Raw genomic sequence first — 17,232 nt, forward strand, 5'->3', positions numbered from 1 at the left:
GGGACTGGTAAGAATTATTCAAAGTCATGAAAAGCAGGGACCTATAGCCAAGATTGTTCTACCTAGCAAAGATCTCATTTAGAATCAAAGGGCAGATAAAGAATTTCCTAGATGAGAAAAAACTAAAGGAGTTCATCATCACCAAGCCATTATTATATGAAATGTTAAAGGGACTTATTTAAGAAAAAGAAGATCAAAACTATGAACAGTAAAATGGAAATAAGTACATATCTATTAATAAATCAATCTAAAAATAAGCAAACAAGAAGAACAGACAGTATCATGTATATGGAGATTGTTTTGATGATTGCCAGATGGGAAGGAGTGTGGTGAAAAGGTGAAGGGATTAAGAGGTACAAATAGGTAGTTACAGAATAGCCATGGGGATGTAAAGTACAGTATAGGACATGGAGTAGCCAAAGAACTTAAATGCAAGACCCATGGACATGAACAATGGTGTGGGGATTGCCTGAGGGAGTAGGGGTGCTGGGTGGAGGGGGGCAAAGGGTAAAATATTGGGACAACTGTAATAGCATAATCAATAAAATATAATTTAAAAAATAAGTAAGAGAACTGATCTTTTAAAACAATAATAAAAAGAAAAAAAAAAGAGTTATGACAATTTTAAACAGAATTCTAAGGGTAATGCCTTCCTGTACTGGGAATGTAATTTTGTCACTCTGTTTTATCAGAGACTATTCTACTAAAAATGTTGGTTAGCTGTGGATGTGATTTTTTTAAAGTATATTTTATTGATTATGTTGTTACAGTTATTCCATTTTTTCCCCCTTTGCCCAGTACCCTCCTTACCTCCAGCAATCCCACCTCCCTTAGTTCATGTCCATGGGTTGTGCTTCCCGATTTCTCCCCCTCCACCCTCCCAGCTAATAACCCTTCAGATGACCCAATACCTATGATTCTGTTCCTATTCTGGTTTGCTTAGTTGGATTTTGTTTTTATTTTTTAGATTCAGTTGTTGATAGTTGTGTTTGTTGTCATTTTAGTGTTCATAGTTTTGATCTTCTTTTTCTTAAGTAAGTCCCTTTGACATTTCATATAATAATGCCTTGGTGTCTGGGAAGCACTTCGTCTGCCCTTCCATTCCAAATGATATCCTTGCTGGATAGCATAATACCAGTTGCAGATTGCCTTTCATCATATTGAATACTGCTTGCCATTCCCTTCCTGCCTGCAAAGTGTCCTCTGAGAAATCAGCTGATAGTCCTATAGGCACCCCTCCTGTAGGCAACTCTCCACCTCTCTCTTGCTGCCCCCAGGACTCTGTCTTTATCTTTCACCTTTGGCATCTCAATCATGATGCATCCTGGTGTGGTCCCCTCTGGGTCCAGCTCGCAAGGGACCCTCCGTGCTTCCTGCACCTGTATGTCTATCTCCTTCACAAAATTTGGGAAGTTTCCTCATTTTTTTCAGTTGCTTCCTCATTCTGCTCTGGTTGACTGCTTTTTTCTTCCTTATGTTCCAAATCATTGATTTGAACCCCAGTTTCCTTCCCTTTACCATTGGTTTTGTATGGATTTTCCTTCGTTTCACTTAGCATAGCCTTTACTTCTTCTCTTATCCATTTGCCATACTCAAGCATATCTGTCAAGCCTGTGAGCATCTTTATCACCAGTGTTCTGAATTCTGCATCTGTTAGGTTGTCTATCTCCTCATCTGTTAGGTAGGCTATCTCCTCGTTGCTTAGTTCTCCCACTGGAACCTTGATCCGCTCCCCCTTTTGGGCCATACTTCTCTGCCTTCTCATTCTGACAGGCTCCTGTGTTTGCCTCTGCGTCCCAGGTAGAGCTGTTGCTCCTTTTAGGTTGTAAGGGGCGGAGCCTTAGGGATTCGTCACACAGGGCAACCTGTTTCACCACGTTGTGGTGCTGTATGTGGGGGAGGGGTCCGAGAAGGAACAAAGCCGCCTTCCCAGCTCTCACCCCTTTTCCAGGCACCTCTCCCACTTCCGCACTGGACTGGTGCCCCTCTAGCTGCTACCCTGGCTGTTGTTCCCAGAGTGGGTGAGTCTGTGGACATTCTAGGACTGTGGGGGTCCTTTAAACAAGCAGACTCTGCTGAGAGACCGGCATTTTCTGCCTCCACCCCAACCCCCACTGGTCTGCACAGTCAGAAGCAATGAGACTTGATTTTCCCCGGTGCTGGGACTGTGAGCTGTGAGGGCAGGTGAGGACCTGGGAACGCTCCCCAGAGGTCCCTCCTGACTTTAAAACGTGTGACTGCGTTTTCTGCTGGCCTGCCACCGCTGCTGCCACCACCACACCATGTCATTTCTTCCCTGGCTCCGCTCCTCCTGTGTGTCTGGATGAGTATTTTCTTCTTTATATCTTTGTTTGCTGGAGTTCCATGCAGTTTGATTTTCTGGAATTTCTGGTTGTTTCTAGTTTTGAAGTAGTTGTATTCCTTCTTAGTTGTGGAGGGAGATGCAGTGTGTCTGTGTATGCCTCCATCTTGGCCGGAAGTCCTGTGGATGTGATTTTTTTTTTTTTTTTAAAGATTTGTATGTGACCAGCAGGCCATTCCAGATCATACACATGTAATCGCAGTTTTTGGTTTGTGATTCTGGTGGTTATTTGCAGGCTTTGTTCTACTGTTAGCATTAACTTTGTTTCTGAGATCCACTTAAATACTTTGAGAATGCACCTTGTTTTATTTGTTCTTTCAGCATATATTTACGTGAGTACCAACTCTTAGATCCTGTCAGGTGTTAGAGATACAAAGATATAATACAAGAGTTCAGTCTTTGGTACGTAGGTACATTGCCAGGTACCTAGGTTCCCTGATTGTCAGTGAGTATACTCTATGGCAGGATTTTTCAACTGCAACGTTTTGATATTTTAGGCCAGGTAATTCTTTGTTGTGGGGTGCTTTTCCCAAGGAGCATTATAGGAGTTTAGGAGCATCGCTAGCCTCTATCTACTAGACCCCCCACCCCAGCTTGTGACAATCAAAAAACTGTCTAAGGACATTTTCAGATGTCCCCTGGGGCGAATCCAGAATGAAAAGCAGACTATCTGTGTCATTGACAAAGAGCTTTGGTAAAATTAGTTTTCAGAAATACAAAGCAAGCAAATGTAATGAAAATAAAACAACCTAGATCTGTCACACATTGCTTATTGTTCCACAGGATTCCACATACAAAACAGTAGTACTGAGTAACACCTATTTATGTTTCTAGCTTACGTTGTCTATGAGATCTCTTTCTGAGTTAGTGTGTATAATATAATTGTTCCATTTTTTTAAAGACTTCACTTAAACAACAAACAATGCAGGGATTGGAAAGGGCGAGTCTACTATTAATAAAAACCTTAATTGTTTTCTAGGCACTTATATCAAGATTACCCTCTTCTTATTAAGAATTAAAATATTTTATGTTCTCTAATGAGTAGCCTGGACAACTGGCACATTTTTAGAATGTTTTCTGTGTTCTTCAGGCACATGACTTTGAATTTTGCTACATTACTAATAGAACACTGCCTAACTTAGTCTTCTTCAACTTATTGCTTTCCCCTTATTCAAACAATGTATAATGAACATTATACAACTAAGAATTTATTTTAATAGTCTCTTAAAGCTTGTGTTCTAGTAATGCCTTCCTTCTTAAAGTAGAGGGATCACTTTCCTATTAGAAACAGCACTTCGCTAGTAGTTCTGAAACCTGAGTTTTACATTCCCCTCTGGTACTAACTAGCATTTAAGCATCCGTTTACCCTCTCTCAGTTTTTAGTTTCTTCACCTGTGATATAGATAGATAAATAGATAGACAGACTTTTATCCTGTTTTCCAGATAAATATCCTAAATTCCAAAAGTCCACACTCTGCTCAAATTTATTTTTTGTATCCTTATTCTTACAGAATATCCACATTTCAGTTTCTGTGCTTATCAAGAGTTTTAATTCATCATGGATAATCTGTCATCAGAAGAAATTCAGTTGAGGGCTCACCAGGTTACTGATGAGGTAAACGTTTTGTTTGGAATAAGTAATTAACTTCCTTTTAGTTTTCACAATGGAAGGATGGGAGGACCTTCTTAGAAGACCATTTTGGCCTCTTCCTAGTCCCTTTATATCAAAGAATGCATTTGCCCTAGGGTGGCATTACTAGTGCGTTATTTTTTTTATTTTACAAAAAAACTGAATAAGTAAAAACAATTTGTATGATTCTTTTTATTATTTTTTTTTTTTTTTAGGTAATCATTACTTAACAGCTACTTACAACATTTACAACAAACACACTCTAGATTTGAAGAATTCTGGGCATTTAATTTTAACAGAACTTTCCAGTATCTGTGTAATATATCTAGATGTCTGCTTACATTAAATTTTTATAAATCCCATTAACTTTACCCTCCAAATTTTTTCTTAAGCAGCACCTGGTAGGAAGAAAACAAAAATTATAGTGATCAACTTTTTTGTTTTGTTTTTTGTGTTTTTGTTTTAAGGGGAGGAATTGATGTGTTGGCAATCCTTTTTTTTTTAAAGATATTTAAAGCGTATTTATTTATTTATTTTAGAGAGAAGGGAAGGGTGGGAAACATCAATGTGCAAGAGAAACATTTATTGGTTGCCTCTTGCACACCCCTAACCAAGGACTAGCCCACAACCCAGGCATATATCCTGACTGGGAATTGAACCAGCGACCTTTTGTTTCGTGGGTGTGACACACAACTCACTGAGCAACACTAGTGAGGGCTGTGCTGGCAATCTTTAAAAATAGAGTAGCACCATGAATATAGCCTGTGATCAGATTTTACTTTTTCTTTTTTATTTATTTTTAGATAGAGGGGAAGGGAGAGAGAGGGAGACAAACACTGATGACCATTGATCACACCACCAACTGGGAATTGAACTGGCAACCTTTTGGATTGTGGGAGAACGCCAAACCCATTGAACCACACCAGTCAGGGCAGATTTTACTTTTTTCCTACATGTTTTAAAATGCTAAAATTCTTATGTTTTTTCCTAGTCTCTGGAAAGTACAAGGAGGATCCTGGGTTTAGCTATTGAGGTAAGAAAGTGTTTAATTATTGAGTTAAATACAAAAACTGTATAGGAGGGATCCTGATAGCAAAACCTGGAATTGGTGTTAAGAGTTAGAAAGGTGTTGTATCAATAAGCTTTATTATTTGAAACCAGTAGTTAATGAAGTAGTCAACCACACACTAATGGGACTTTTTTTTCATCCATTGACAATATTGGAAAATGAGGGGGAAGATGAATGCACCATGACTTTGTGATTTAATTATTTATGGAGAGTTAGTATGTTAAAGTGTGTTGGTTTAGGGATATTAATTTTCTCTGTAGTTGTACTCCTCTAATAACTTAGGTTTCTAAATGATTCCTATTTATCAGGCCTTATAGTTTTTCTTTTTGTTATTTTTGCTGTGTTTTGTTATGCTATCAGCTCTTTTTCCTTCTTTTAGTCTCAGGATGCAGGAATCAAGACTATCACTATGCTGGATGAACAAGGAGGTGAGTTGAAGTTATTGGCAGAAACTTTTGATTTGACTTATGATGCCAGAAAGCCCTTTCAATTCAGCCATGTATAAAATTAAGCCTTTGGGAGTGGCTTCCCTTTGTAACACAGGAGTGGTATATTTACTTCTTTTCTTCTGATTTGAATTAATTGGAGGTGGGGACAACTGTGTTCAATTGTATGCCAGGTGTTTGTTAGGTAATAGAACTTATTATGAACACTGGTCATATGTACAATAGACGTTGTGATATTTTTTGCATCATTTTTAGAAATCAAGTTAAATCCTTAAATAGGTATAGATTCAGATGAGTTTGGAAACATTCTGTTTGAGTTGGCCTTCAGTAATCTGGTCTAGATTTTGATAGTCTTATGACAGCCCTCAGGTTTTGAGCCTATTCAAAGATTGAAACTGGGGATCTGGTTTGGTCACAGTACACTTAATTTGTTTGCAAAGGTGATCTCTAAGCAAATGCTCACATGACCCTATTATACAAATTTCTTTAGGATAAATCTTTTCCTTAATAGTGCCTCAGGATCAGTATGTGAAAGATTATTTTTATGTCGTACACTGTGTACAACTTCTGGGCACTGATTCTGTTACTATGCTGTGTTATTGATGGATTCAAGGTTAAAGTTTGCTGTTTTATAATAGCTAGTACTATGAATATAATACAGAATGTAATTTTCCACAACTTATCCTTAGAACAGCTAAACCGCATAGAAGAAGGCATGGACCAAATAAATAAAGACATGAGAGAAGCAGAGAAGACTTTGACAGAACTCAACAAGTGCTGTGGCCTTTGTGTCTGCCCATGTAATAGGTGAGTTGATTACTCAGGACCTTTTAAAAATGAATTTGAAGTTAGAGCCTCTCCCCTCTGTGTCCCTAATAAGGTAATGAAGTGTGACTAGTCTTAAAAAAGGAACTTTGTTAGAAAAACTTAAGCTATTTCTCCTTCGGGCAGATCAAGTATGGGTAGAGTCACTGAAAATATGTCTTAAATTTGATCAATTCTTGGATCAAGTCCCAATTCTATTTTTTAGTAATACATGAAAAAGTTGGGAAATATACATCTAGGTAATACAGAGCAGGATGAAATTAGTGTCTTCTTCTTTCAAACAAGGGATATTAACAAAATATATACTCTGTGGTAGGCACATGAGGGATGGTCAGGGGAATAAAGGGCTTGGATCCTATCTTCAAAAGACTTAGCATGTGTTTGGATGTATAAGGAAGAATAGCAAAGAATTAAAATAAAAATTTAGTGCTAGATCATGTGATATCAACTAAGGCTAAGGGTACAGAACTGATAAAGGCTGATTTGGAGAACATCTTATAGGAGAGGTAGGACTTGAACTGGGCTCTGTGTGATAACAAGGATTTGAATGGACATGACAAAAGTGGGAGGGCATATCTGATGGAAGATGTAATGTAGACAGACATTACAGACAGGCTTGATTTAACTGAGCTGCATGATACATATAGATGAGAAGTGGAAAATAAGACGTAAGTAGGCAGTAGAATAACTTGAATGCCAGACTAAGAAGTTGATGGTTCAGAATAGACTATATAACTACACAACAGGAGACTAGTTAGAAACCATTTGTAATCTAGGCCTGTGAAGTAATACCTTATCATTGAGATTAGAGAGAAAAATGTAAGTCAGAATTCATTTTAAATCAGCTGATGGTATGTCAAACACGAGGAAGGAATAATCAAAGAAGACTCCGAAGATTTGAGATCTCTAGTAAACTAGAAGATGAGAAGTCTTCAAGATATTTGTACCTTGTGTATGAGATTATGCTTGACAGAAAGTAATTCATTCTTCTTGGTGACTCCCTTTTGAATGTTTGAATTCTATACTTATTCTCGGGTAAACCAAACTCCATGATGTTGACAAATATTGTATTCAGACCAAGATGAGGTTTGAACTAAGGCAATAAATCGTTATCTTCCGTTAGAAGGAACTCATCTTTGTTTTAAAAAGTAATTAACAAAACAACTTTGAACTTTACCCTTTGTTGAAGTGGCACTGTCTGAAGGTTGCATGACTATCACTATTGCTGAAAGTATCCGTTTCCATTTTTAAAGAGCTTCTTAAGCTTTAGTACTTCCATACAGTATCTCAGCTGGTGTAGTAAACCAAGAATGGGATACAAAGATTTATAGACTCTCAGCATCTTTACTCCCTAAAGGAGTTAGGAATAGAGGAACTTCTATTACGTTATAATTTCTGATAAGTGTTTTCATGTGATAACATTCTCTGTGTCATTTCTATTAGAGAAGATAGAGTTAGGTTGTTTGTTGATCAACTTTAGTGTTTTTTTTTAGGCACAAGAAGTTAAGATTTGGCAGTATTCTGTCTAGTATTGTCCATTGATTTCCTAATATAAGACAAGTCTGTTAATTTCTTTAGACCGTGGATGACTCCAAAAGTGCGTATTTTAGTAACCATGACTCAGTCAGGGTTTAAGCAGATTACTGTAAGCAAACAAGTTAGAACTGCACAGATTTTTTGATCCAAACTCTTAACTATGTTTTGCAAACTTTTTCTTTTCTCCTGTGTTCTGTGTACCCTTTTGGAAGAGTGCAGAAGAGAAAAAGTAAATGAATTTCCTTGAGATTAGATATTAAGAGAAGAGCAAGGAGGAAGAAGTCCTCTCTAGAATCTACAGCAAAATCAATTCTGAGTCAGGGGTTGAATAGGAAGAGCAGTGAATCCTAAAATGGTCTAATGTCATAGAAAGTGGGAAGTGAAACTAAAGAAGTATGAATTTTATTTCTCTTTGGGTATCCCAGCCAAGCATAGGCAAGATTTTCTTGGACACTTGTGAAAGTGAAGGTAGAGTATGGTCCTGAAGCAATCTTTCCCCTCTAACCTCAACAGAACTCTTTCTCAGAGGGTCAAGAGAAGACACTTCTTAACAGATGGAATCAAGGGGTTACTATAACGGTTGTTCCCTGAAGAGGAGAGTTAGAGATGTCTGATTGTAATTGTCTTCCTTTCACTTATCTTCTTTATATCATTGAGTTCTTGCCTCTGTGGTATCTCTTGTCCTCAGCTGTATCTACTATCATTTCTGCCAGTGTTTTGATCTTTCCGATCTCATCTACTGGTTTCCATTAGGCTTTTCATATAAATGGCCGTAACATGAGCTTCTCAAAGGCTGATACAGGATCTTAGCTTTCTTCATATAAGGCTAGTACTAATTCTGGTGTTAGTAATAACAGCTGAGGTCCACAGTCTCTTATCTGCAATTCAGAAATCTACAAGATTCTGAAAGCCAAAGTTTTTTTTTTTTCCCACAATATATTGATTAAGCCACAAAATGTAACCTGAACTGAAACTATTTATTATCTTTATCACACTTAATGTATATGTCAGTTTGTTTCACTGCAGAAATATAGATGTATTTGATTATGTGGTACTGCTCAGAATGTTTCACATCCATGGGTTTGGTTAAGAGTTGTGGGCCTATATATTAATTTAGGCTCTTAGTATTCAGATCACTTTAAATTTAATCCTAACAGTAACTTTAATATGAAATATTCTCTTTTTATCACTATTTTACATTTGGGGAAACAGAGGCACAAAGAGGCTACACTGGCAAGCAGAAGAGATGGGGTTCAAAACCAGGCAGATCCCTAGCTTTGAACTATATCCTACATTGCTTGACTTTGGCAAGGAAAGAATGAACTTTTTGGTTGTTACTGTTATTAGACATACTCATATTCCTATATAGAAAAATCTCTTGAGTAGGTTTGTTCTTTGAGATTTTTTTTTTTTTTGGCTCAGTGGTATTCACTGAAGCCAGGTTAGCAAATATTTTTTTTTAAATAAGAAATGGAAAATTGCTTTACTTAACAGAATCCTGTATTAGAAGGCAATTTTAATTTGAGCTAATTTTTTAAAGGATTACTAGAATTTAAAAACAGACTACCATGATTAAACTTTAAGATTGTGAATGAATGTCATATTAACTTGATACCATTTGAATCCTAAGAGCAAAATAGCACATATCCTTATTAAAAATATATCTTTGTCAATAACTTTGAGAAGTTGTAATTCTAATTAACAAGAGCATAAAAAAAAAAGGCAGACTTGAAATGGGAAGTGACAGACTAGTGAATGGCCTGCTGTACCAGTCTAATCATTCTCAAACAAGGTGTTCTGTCTTTACTTGCCTCTCTTCAGCCTGTGCTTATACTGTCAAACATAATGGCACATAGTTTGAAGACAAACTGATATTTCTGGAACACTTACTAGAGAAGTTCAAAATTGGTACCATAGGTTTTATACTATTGCAATCCTGCATTGAGATGTAAATATTCAGCCCTGACTGGTTAAAATAATATTGAATTATATTTTAGTCAACATTTGAGTGCTACCTCCATCCTGCTCACTGGAGAGATATAAAGAGGAGTAAAGCGTAGCTCTGGCGCTGTTTTTTTAATCATCACTCTGTTTTTGTGCATCACGTGACATCTGGTAAATAGTAGGTGCACAATAAATACTTGTTGATTGAACATCCTTGAAATTTGTTGACTGATGGTAGAGTTGATATGTAAAGTGATTTTTAAAAATTAAAATACAAAATAATTATAATAGAAGTAATTAAGAGAAATCTGTAATCACTAAGAAAAGAGTGAGAAAGTTTCACAACCTCTGTTAATATTTGCCTTCTCTTCACATTAGTTTTCATAATTTTAGGAAAGAATATCATTACCTAGACATTCTTAGGAAAAATGAAGTATGCTCTGATTTAAATAGTTTCTTTTTTTCTTTTTATCTAGATTCTCAGATGTTGCTTGTTTCTATCAAATCAGGCAGGAATTTAAATGCATTATGTTTTGAAAACTCTAAAACTGCTTTTGTTCTGTTTGACTGGCATTCACTATTTTCTGCATATCATTCTCTCATCTAATCTTTTCCTTTCTAATCTGCTTACTAAAAATGAAGACTTAACATCAGAAGCCGGGCTCAGTAACTGATCAAAGGGAACTTTAAGATGCAGTTTTGTGGCGCTGTTGGGGCTGTTAACCTCCTGTCTGAAGGTGATGCTTCAAATGACTTTTCTGTGCATGTGCATGGATTTTGTGAATGGTGGAGATTGTCCTAAAAACTGTGCTGTGATGTGTAATATAAAGTGAATTTGTTCTTAATGGGTGCTATCTGCCAAAAGACGGACTTGACTAAAAGGATCTTAATTTATAATACCACCCTTTGACTAATGGCTCTGATAACTAAGATTTTGCTAATAACATTTAGTATTATAAAAAATTTTAAAAACCTAAAGTTTCCAAAGAAGTTTTGAATTGTTTGATCTTTGTAGAGTTGCTGTGTCCTCGTTCTGATCAAATGTAAGTGAATTCAGGCTCAATCCATCTCTCTCCGTTGGACTTTGATTTCAGCATCCTATCTTTTATTAAGTTTTCCTACTCCTTTCTGGTTCCAGAATCAAGATTTTCTCTATTAAAATGTTACTTGTAATGATTTGGACTCCTCACAATTTAGATCATTACCAAATTGAGGAATTAATTGCCCAACCCAGCCATCTTAAATGCTATTTGGAACAAGATGGGATATGAATTAAAAATGTTTCTGTATCTAGTATCTTCTTTTTTAAAAAAAAGGGTTTCTGCCTCTTCATAAAAGTTATGATCTATTCCATAATTCCCAATATGTCATGTGTTAGATTTTTTAAAAAAGATTTTATTTATTCATTTATTTTAGGAGTTGGAGAAGGGAGAGAGAAAGAGAGGGAGAGAAACCTTGATGTGAGAGACACACATCGATTTGTCGAGCCTTGTACACACCCCAACTGGGGACTGAACCCGCAACCCAGGCAGTGCCTGGACTGGGAATTGAATGAGCAGCCCTTCACTTTGCAGGATGACCCCCAATCAATTGAGCCACACTGGTCAGGGCAGTCATGTGTTAGCTTTCTGTGGTTTCATGTTTAATATGGAGCTAACTAATCTTATTTTCTTAAATGAAAGTTAACCCTCTATAAGACTACTGTTTATAATGTTTGAACTCCTTCATTTTGGATCTTTATGGGAACTATGAAGACTGTGGTTGACTGTTAGAAAATTAAGTATTTGATTTCTACCTTTTCTTGGTCTCCTTTTTCTTTTTTCCTGTAGTGTGATCATCCAGCACACACACACACACACACACACACACACACACACACACACACACACACACACACACACACACACACACACACTTGAACTTATTACAATTAGTATTTATTTGGCTCCTCTCTCCTTGATATGAATTTTGGCTAATATTTGGCTTTCGTTTTGCTATTCAGTTAGTACTAATATTGACAACCAAAACTAGAAAGAGAAACTGTTAAAGTTACTGTGTTCTTATCTTAATACTTGTTTTCTGCTTTTATAGCAGCTTGTTGAATTAAGAGAGATTTTAAGTTTTTATCTCTAACCTGCCATTTTTAAATGAGATGTATATGGGGGAAAAGTGGTATAAGATTATTAGACTTCTTAAAACTAGTAGAACTAAATCTAACTTTCTAGACAGAGTCCTTAAATTGCATTGAAATGTATCACAAATTTGTGTGAGCATTTTATCATGAAACCTAATTTCTTCATAGAGGGGGGTATACATTTTATTATGCAAAACAGTTCTGTAGCAGATCAGAACCATTCTTTTTTATTGCAGACCAAAATAACCTGGGCCTAGATATCTTTATTTATTTATGTATTTATTTTTAGAGAGAGGGGAAAGGAGGGAGAATGAGAAGGAGAGAAACATCAATGTGCGAGAAAGACATTAATAAATTACGTTTCGCATGCCCCCAACTGGGGACCTGGCTGAAAACCCAGGCATGTGCCCTGAGTGGGAATCAAACCAGAGACCCTCAGTTCACAGGCTGGCACTCAATCCACTGAGCCACACCAACCAGGGCTATGTCTTTTTATGTGAACGTATTCCAGCTATATTCAGCTACCTGTAGATCTCAAAGCTAGGGAATGTCAATAGGCCAGAAGATAAAACATACCAATTGGTAATCTGTGCACTTAAAGGCATGAACTGTTAACTAAAGATCAGGTTGAGGTTGAAGCCAAAGAATAAAAGTATTTGTCTTATGCTTTACAAAGCAATTTTGCATCCATTATTAACAGAGCTTTTCACAGCCCAGTGAACTATTAAGTATTGTGATTATCTTAGTTTTTCTAAATTGATTTTTAGAGAGAGAGGAAGGAGAGAGAAACATCAGTTTGTTGTTTCACTTATTTATGCATTCATTTGTCAATTGTTGTATGTACCCTGACTGGGGATTGAACCCATAACCTTGGTATATCGGGGTGATGCTCTAATCAACTGAACTTCCCATCCAGGGCTGTTATTATCTTAGCTTTACATAAAACTAAGAGATAAAAGTTTCCTGAAGGTTTTATAGCTACTGAATGACAGGTCTAGAATTAGGATTCAAGTCAATTTACTACAAATCTTGTAGCTTTTCAAAAAGAATCCTGGTATGTACCTTTGCTTCCTCCAGATCAATTCCTCAATGTCTCAATATATAGAAATACAAAGACTATTATAGTAATCTAAAATATTCCATTGAAAACAGATTGGAAGTCCCTTAGAACAGTGTTTGTCTTCTCTGCCCAGATAAGTAAATGACCTAAAATGAAAACAACAACAAAAGATTCCCAGGCTCCACCTCATACATTTTGAAGCAGAATCTTCAGAGTGTAACCTGTGCACCTGTGTGTTTAAAGCATCCAGATCACTCTGCTGCTTAGTCAAATTTGGGAAGTATTACCTTTAAAGCATTTAAGACCCTTTGTAGGAAGACAAATTAAATTAAAACCATTATTATTTGTATTAGATAGGCAGCTGCCTGACAATGCCCTTAAAAATAGGTCACTTTCAAGGGTGTTCTAAGTTGGTGGGAGAAGCTCCAGGGTAATGGCAAGTGGCAGGATCTTGAGAGACCAGAAGGCATTACCCAGAATGGAGGTGCTGAAAGAGGAATGGACCTATCACATGGTTGAAGATATGAAATTAGCATCATTTAAAAATCACTTCTTCGTAAACATGCAGATGTCCTGTCATAACTGCATGAAAAAAGTGCAGTTTTCTCCCGAAACCCATTTGAAAATAAACATGACAATGCAATGCAAAGCTATATATAAAAAAAAAATTTCAAAGTTAGCTTTATGTAGCATTTTCTCGTGATATTGGAAGAGCGTCTAAAGGGATCCAGTCCTCTTAAAGGGAGAAAGATTTAGTAACCAGTCTGATTGTTTATAGACTGTGGCTTAATTGAACCTCCTTCATAATATCATGCAAAACAATATGTTTACATCTTATGCCCCTTATATCTAATTGTGGAAAGAAGGATTCTCAGAAGTTTAAGGAATTTCAAGTATTATCTCTTAAGAATAAGGAGGTTGGAACATGTATATATTCCTTAATGGACCAAGAACCAGCATGTCCTGTTTCAGTCTACTCTCTGTGTTAAGACTCTCAAACATACTGTCTAGTATTTATTGACTTTTGAATTCCAGCCCTTAGTCTTTGACCTGCTCTACAAGTCTATCATACTGATAAGAGCCTACTGATATTACTTCTCTTAATACATCTGGTTATTCACTTCTGATAAACTAATATGTTTATTCTGTTCACTAGCTATGACTACATTAGAATTTTGCCTGAGACCCATGTAAATTATTTTCACCAAACAGATAACTGTATGTAAATATTTATTTTAAAAATGTATATCCCATCTTGTTCCAGGAAAGATTTAACATGGCTTATTAATAAATGAATTAATAAAACAATACTGTAAATTAGAAATTAATTGTGAGAACTTAAAGTGGAACCAAGAAAGGCACTTTGAGAACTAGCTCTTCATGTGCTTATAGATTGGTTTACCTTTTCATTGTCTCTTACCGAAAAAGTAATACTACCCTTTCTTTAGCATTAATGATTAAGGTCTAAGATCTAATTCTGTGTTTGCCAAAAATGAATCCTCACATGTCTATTAAAGAAGGAACCACTGTTTTTATAAAATCTCTTCTCTGCTATTGTACCCATAGTTTCAAAACTTCCTCATTAATGTATTATATGAAATAAATCAGAAGCCAATATTATAACCATATACTACTTTGTTTTTGTATATAGAAAAAATACTAAAATTATGAGTGAAACTGTCTATTCAAATCATCAGTAAAAAGTTTTATTTGTGTTAATTTTTTGTAATAGCTATTTAAAAGTCACCTAAGTATGCTTTTCCTTGCTCTTTATATCAGTCTGAGTTGTAAATCCCATCATAAAACGTTGGCTTTGGCTGATTTTTTACTATATCAGTTACATCTAAAGCATATGCTTTTATTTTTAAGAGGCCTGGATTTAGTATGTATTTATTTATTTGTTTGTTTGTTTATTTTAAGGAAAAATAAACTTAAATGAAAAAGCCCTAAACCAAAGGATTTTTAACTGGCACCAATTTGGCCAAGATCATTAGTTATTCATTGGTTGTTCTAGTTAGAAATAGTTCATGCCTTTCTTTATGATGTTTGTTAAGAAATCCTTTTTATAGTTTTAATGTGAAATTCTAACTTTAAAAAACTGATCAGCTGGAACTACTCTGGTTCAAGTAAGTGGGCAGCTGGGATCTAAGTATTGCTTACTCAGCTTCTTACTCTTCCATCCCTCATCAACCTCTGAGATGCTACCAAGGAACACTTAAGGCATCCCAGAGCATTTTGCAAAAGGAGTTTTTTTCCCTAGTATCCATTAACCTCTTTTCTGGAAAGTATCAGAGCCTAAGGGGACCTGAGAAAATCAAATAAATGCATTTTGCTACTTGCTAACTGCTTAATGAAGATTTGGTGGAAGTATTTGAACATTTTTAAAAAATTTAATGTCAGTGGGCATTAAAATTCCTCTTTTTCCTGAGCCATATTGTGATGGGTCAGAGAACAGATAATCTAGATCTAGATAGAGCTGTATGTATGTAGCTATTATAGTAAGGGTGCAAGGGTCATCCTCAAGGTAACAAACACTAATAATTACACCTCTCCATTCCTGCTTTTTGGTGTCTCTCTGCACTCCTGACTCTTATGTAGGACAAAGAGCTTTGAGTCTGGTAAGGCCTATAAGACAACGTGGGGAGATGGCGCAGAAAATTCTTCTAGCAATGTAGTATCTAAACAGCCAGGCCGGGTGACAAATGGTCAGCCTCAGCAAGCAACCACAGGAGCAGCCAGTGGTGGATACATTAAACGGTATGCCAGTTCCTCCCAATATTTTTACCGCTTTCCTTAATGAATGGCTCACTGAGTGGGGTGGCTGTAGTTAGTTATACATGAATTCTGACTCAGCAGTTAGAAATAGCATTTATTCCATTTAAAAATCTGCTTTCTGACAGAATGTTGACTGTGGTTATTGGCCTTCATGATGGATTTTTGGCCTTCATGATGGATTTTTCTTTATATTTTTCAGTACTTCCCAAATTATTGAGTAAGCTGTAAATAGGAAAATGTGTTTTAAAATGTATTCTCTAGAGCAGGGGTTGGCCACATCTCTATAAAAATAGCTATAGAGGGTCAGATAATAAAAATTTCAGACTTTGCAGTCTCTGTTGCAACTATTCAAATTTGTTGTTGTAGGGAGGTTTGTTAAAACAGAATGCTTAGATCTACTTCCATTGTTTCGGTAGATCTGGAAGGGTGTGTGAGAATTAGCATGTTTTGTGTCTAACCGGTTCTCAGGTGATGCTGGGAATCACACTTTGAGAACTACTGTCCTAGAGTTGTTTCTTAATTGTCTCTTACATGGCTGTAAGAAATTGTGCTCTCTTTGATTTGTCTTTCAATTTTATTTTTTTTAAGATTTTATTTTTAGAGAGAGGGGAAGGGAGTGAGAAACAGAGGGAGAGAAACATCAGTTTGTTGTTGCCTCTCGCACACCCTCACCTGGGTACCTGGGCTGCAACTTAGGCATGTGCCCTGACTGAGAATCGAACCAGTGACCTTTGGTTTGCAGGCTGGCACTCAATCCACTGAGCAGCACCAGTCAGGGCGGTCTTAAAGTTTTTACTATAGAATGTTTCTAATAATGGTAACCTTTATTCCTTGGGTCTAACATTTGGAGTCATTTTAGATGCTTATTTTCATGCAAACTAAATTTAGACTTGGTCCATTTAGAATTCACCAAAAAATACTAAATTAACTGTCTTTTTGTGATAGTATAACAAATGATGCCAGAGAAGATGAAATGGAAGAGAACCTGACTCAAGTGGGCAGTATCCTAGGAAATCTAAAAAACATGGCCCTGGACATGGGCAATGAGATCGAGGCTCAAAATCAACAAATAGACCGGCTCACAGGAAAGGTAAAAGCTTCTTAGTGTCATAGGAAAAAGAGGCATCTAGTACAGTGTTTTAGTAATGGATATCTGTGCTAGGTACTTGGGGAAGAATGGTAGGATAAGATCCTGTCCTCACCAGTGTAAGAGTTTTGATGGGGCAGCCAGTTTTAACACATTGAAAAACGATAGCTAAGTTCTTCTTTTGCTTATAGCAGTTGATTCATTTTGAAACTAAGACCTTGGAATGAAATGGTTTTATTTAAAGTTTCACACTCAAAGCTTAGTATCTAACATTTGTGTGGGCTGCCTTTTTCCCTCTCCACGGACCGAGTTAGCTTTTGTAGTTTTATTTTGTTAAATAACAAATAAATAAGTTCCTGAATCC

General features: G+C 36.4%; 1 protein-coding gene across 2 annotated transcripts in view; it reads left to right on the top strand.

Moving 5' to 3' along the window:
- The window catches only part of SNAP23 (synaptosome associated protein 23), a 38,866-nt gene that overhangs the window by 15,505 nt on the left and 6,129 nt on the right, over nt 1–17,232 (top strand). Inside the window, exons 2-8 of one of the 2 annotated variants that reach the window (XM_090270479.1) lie at nt 3,874–3,977; nt 4,984–5,025; nt 5,441–5,489; nt 6,197–6,314; nt 10,289–10,321; nt 15,605–15,763; nt 16,727–16,871. In XM_090270479.1, the coding sequence (XP_090126605.1) occupies nt 3,921–3,977; nt 4,984–5,025; nt 5,441–5,489; nt 6,197–6,314; nt 10,289–10,321; nt 15,605–15,763; nt 16,727–16,871 (603 nt within the window). In that variant the 5' untranslated portion in view covers nt 3,874–3,920. The remainder of the gene's footprint in view (nt 1–3,873; nt 3,978–4,983; nt 5,026–5,440; nt 5,490–6,196; nt 6,315–10,288; nt 10,322–15,604; nt 15,764–16,726; nt 16,872–17,232) is intronic. The other variant, XM_090270480.1, reaches the window with a different exon arrangement.

The sequence above is a fragment of the Furipterus horrens genome, unplaced genomic scaffold (genome assembly GCF_987537825.1).
Source record: "Furipterus horrens unplaced genomic scaffold, mFurHor1.1.pri manual_scaffold_3, whole genome shotgun sequence".
Taxonomy (NCBI): domain Eukaryota; kingdom Metazoa; phylum Chordata; class Mammalia; order Chiroptera; family Furipteridae; genus Furipterus; species Furipterus horrens.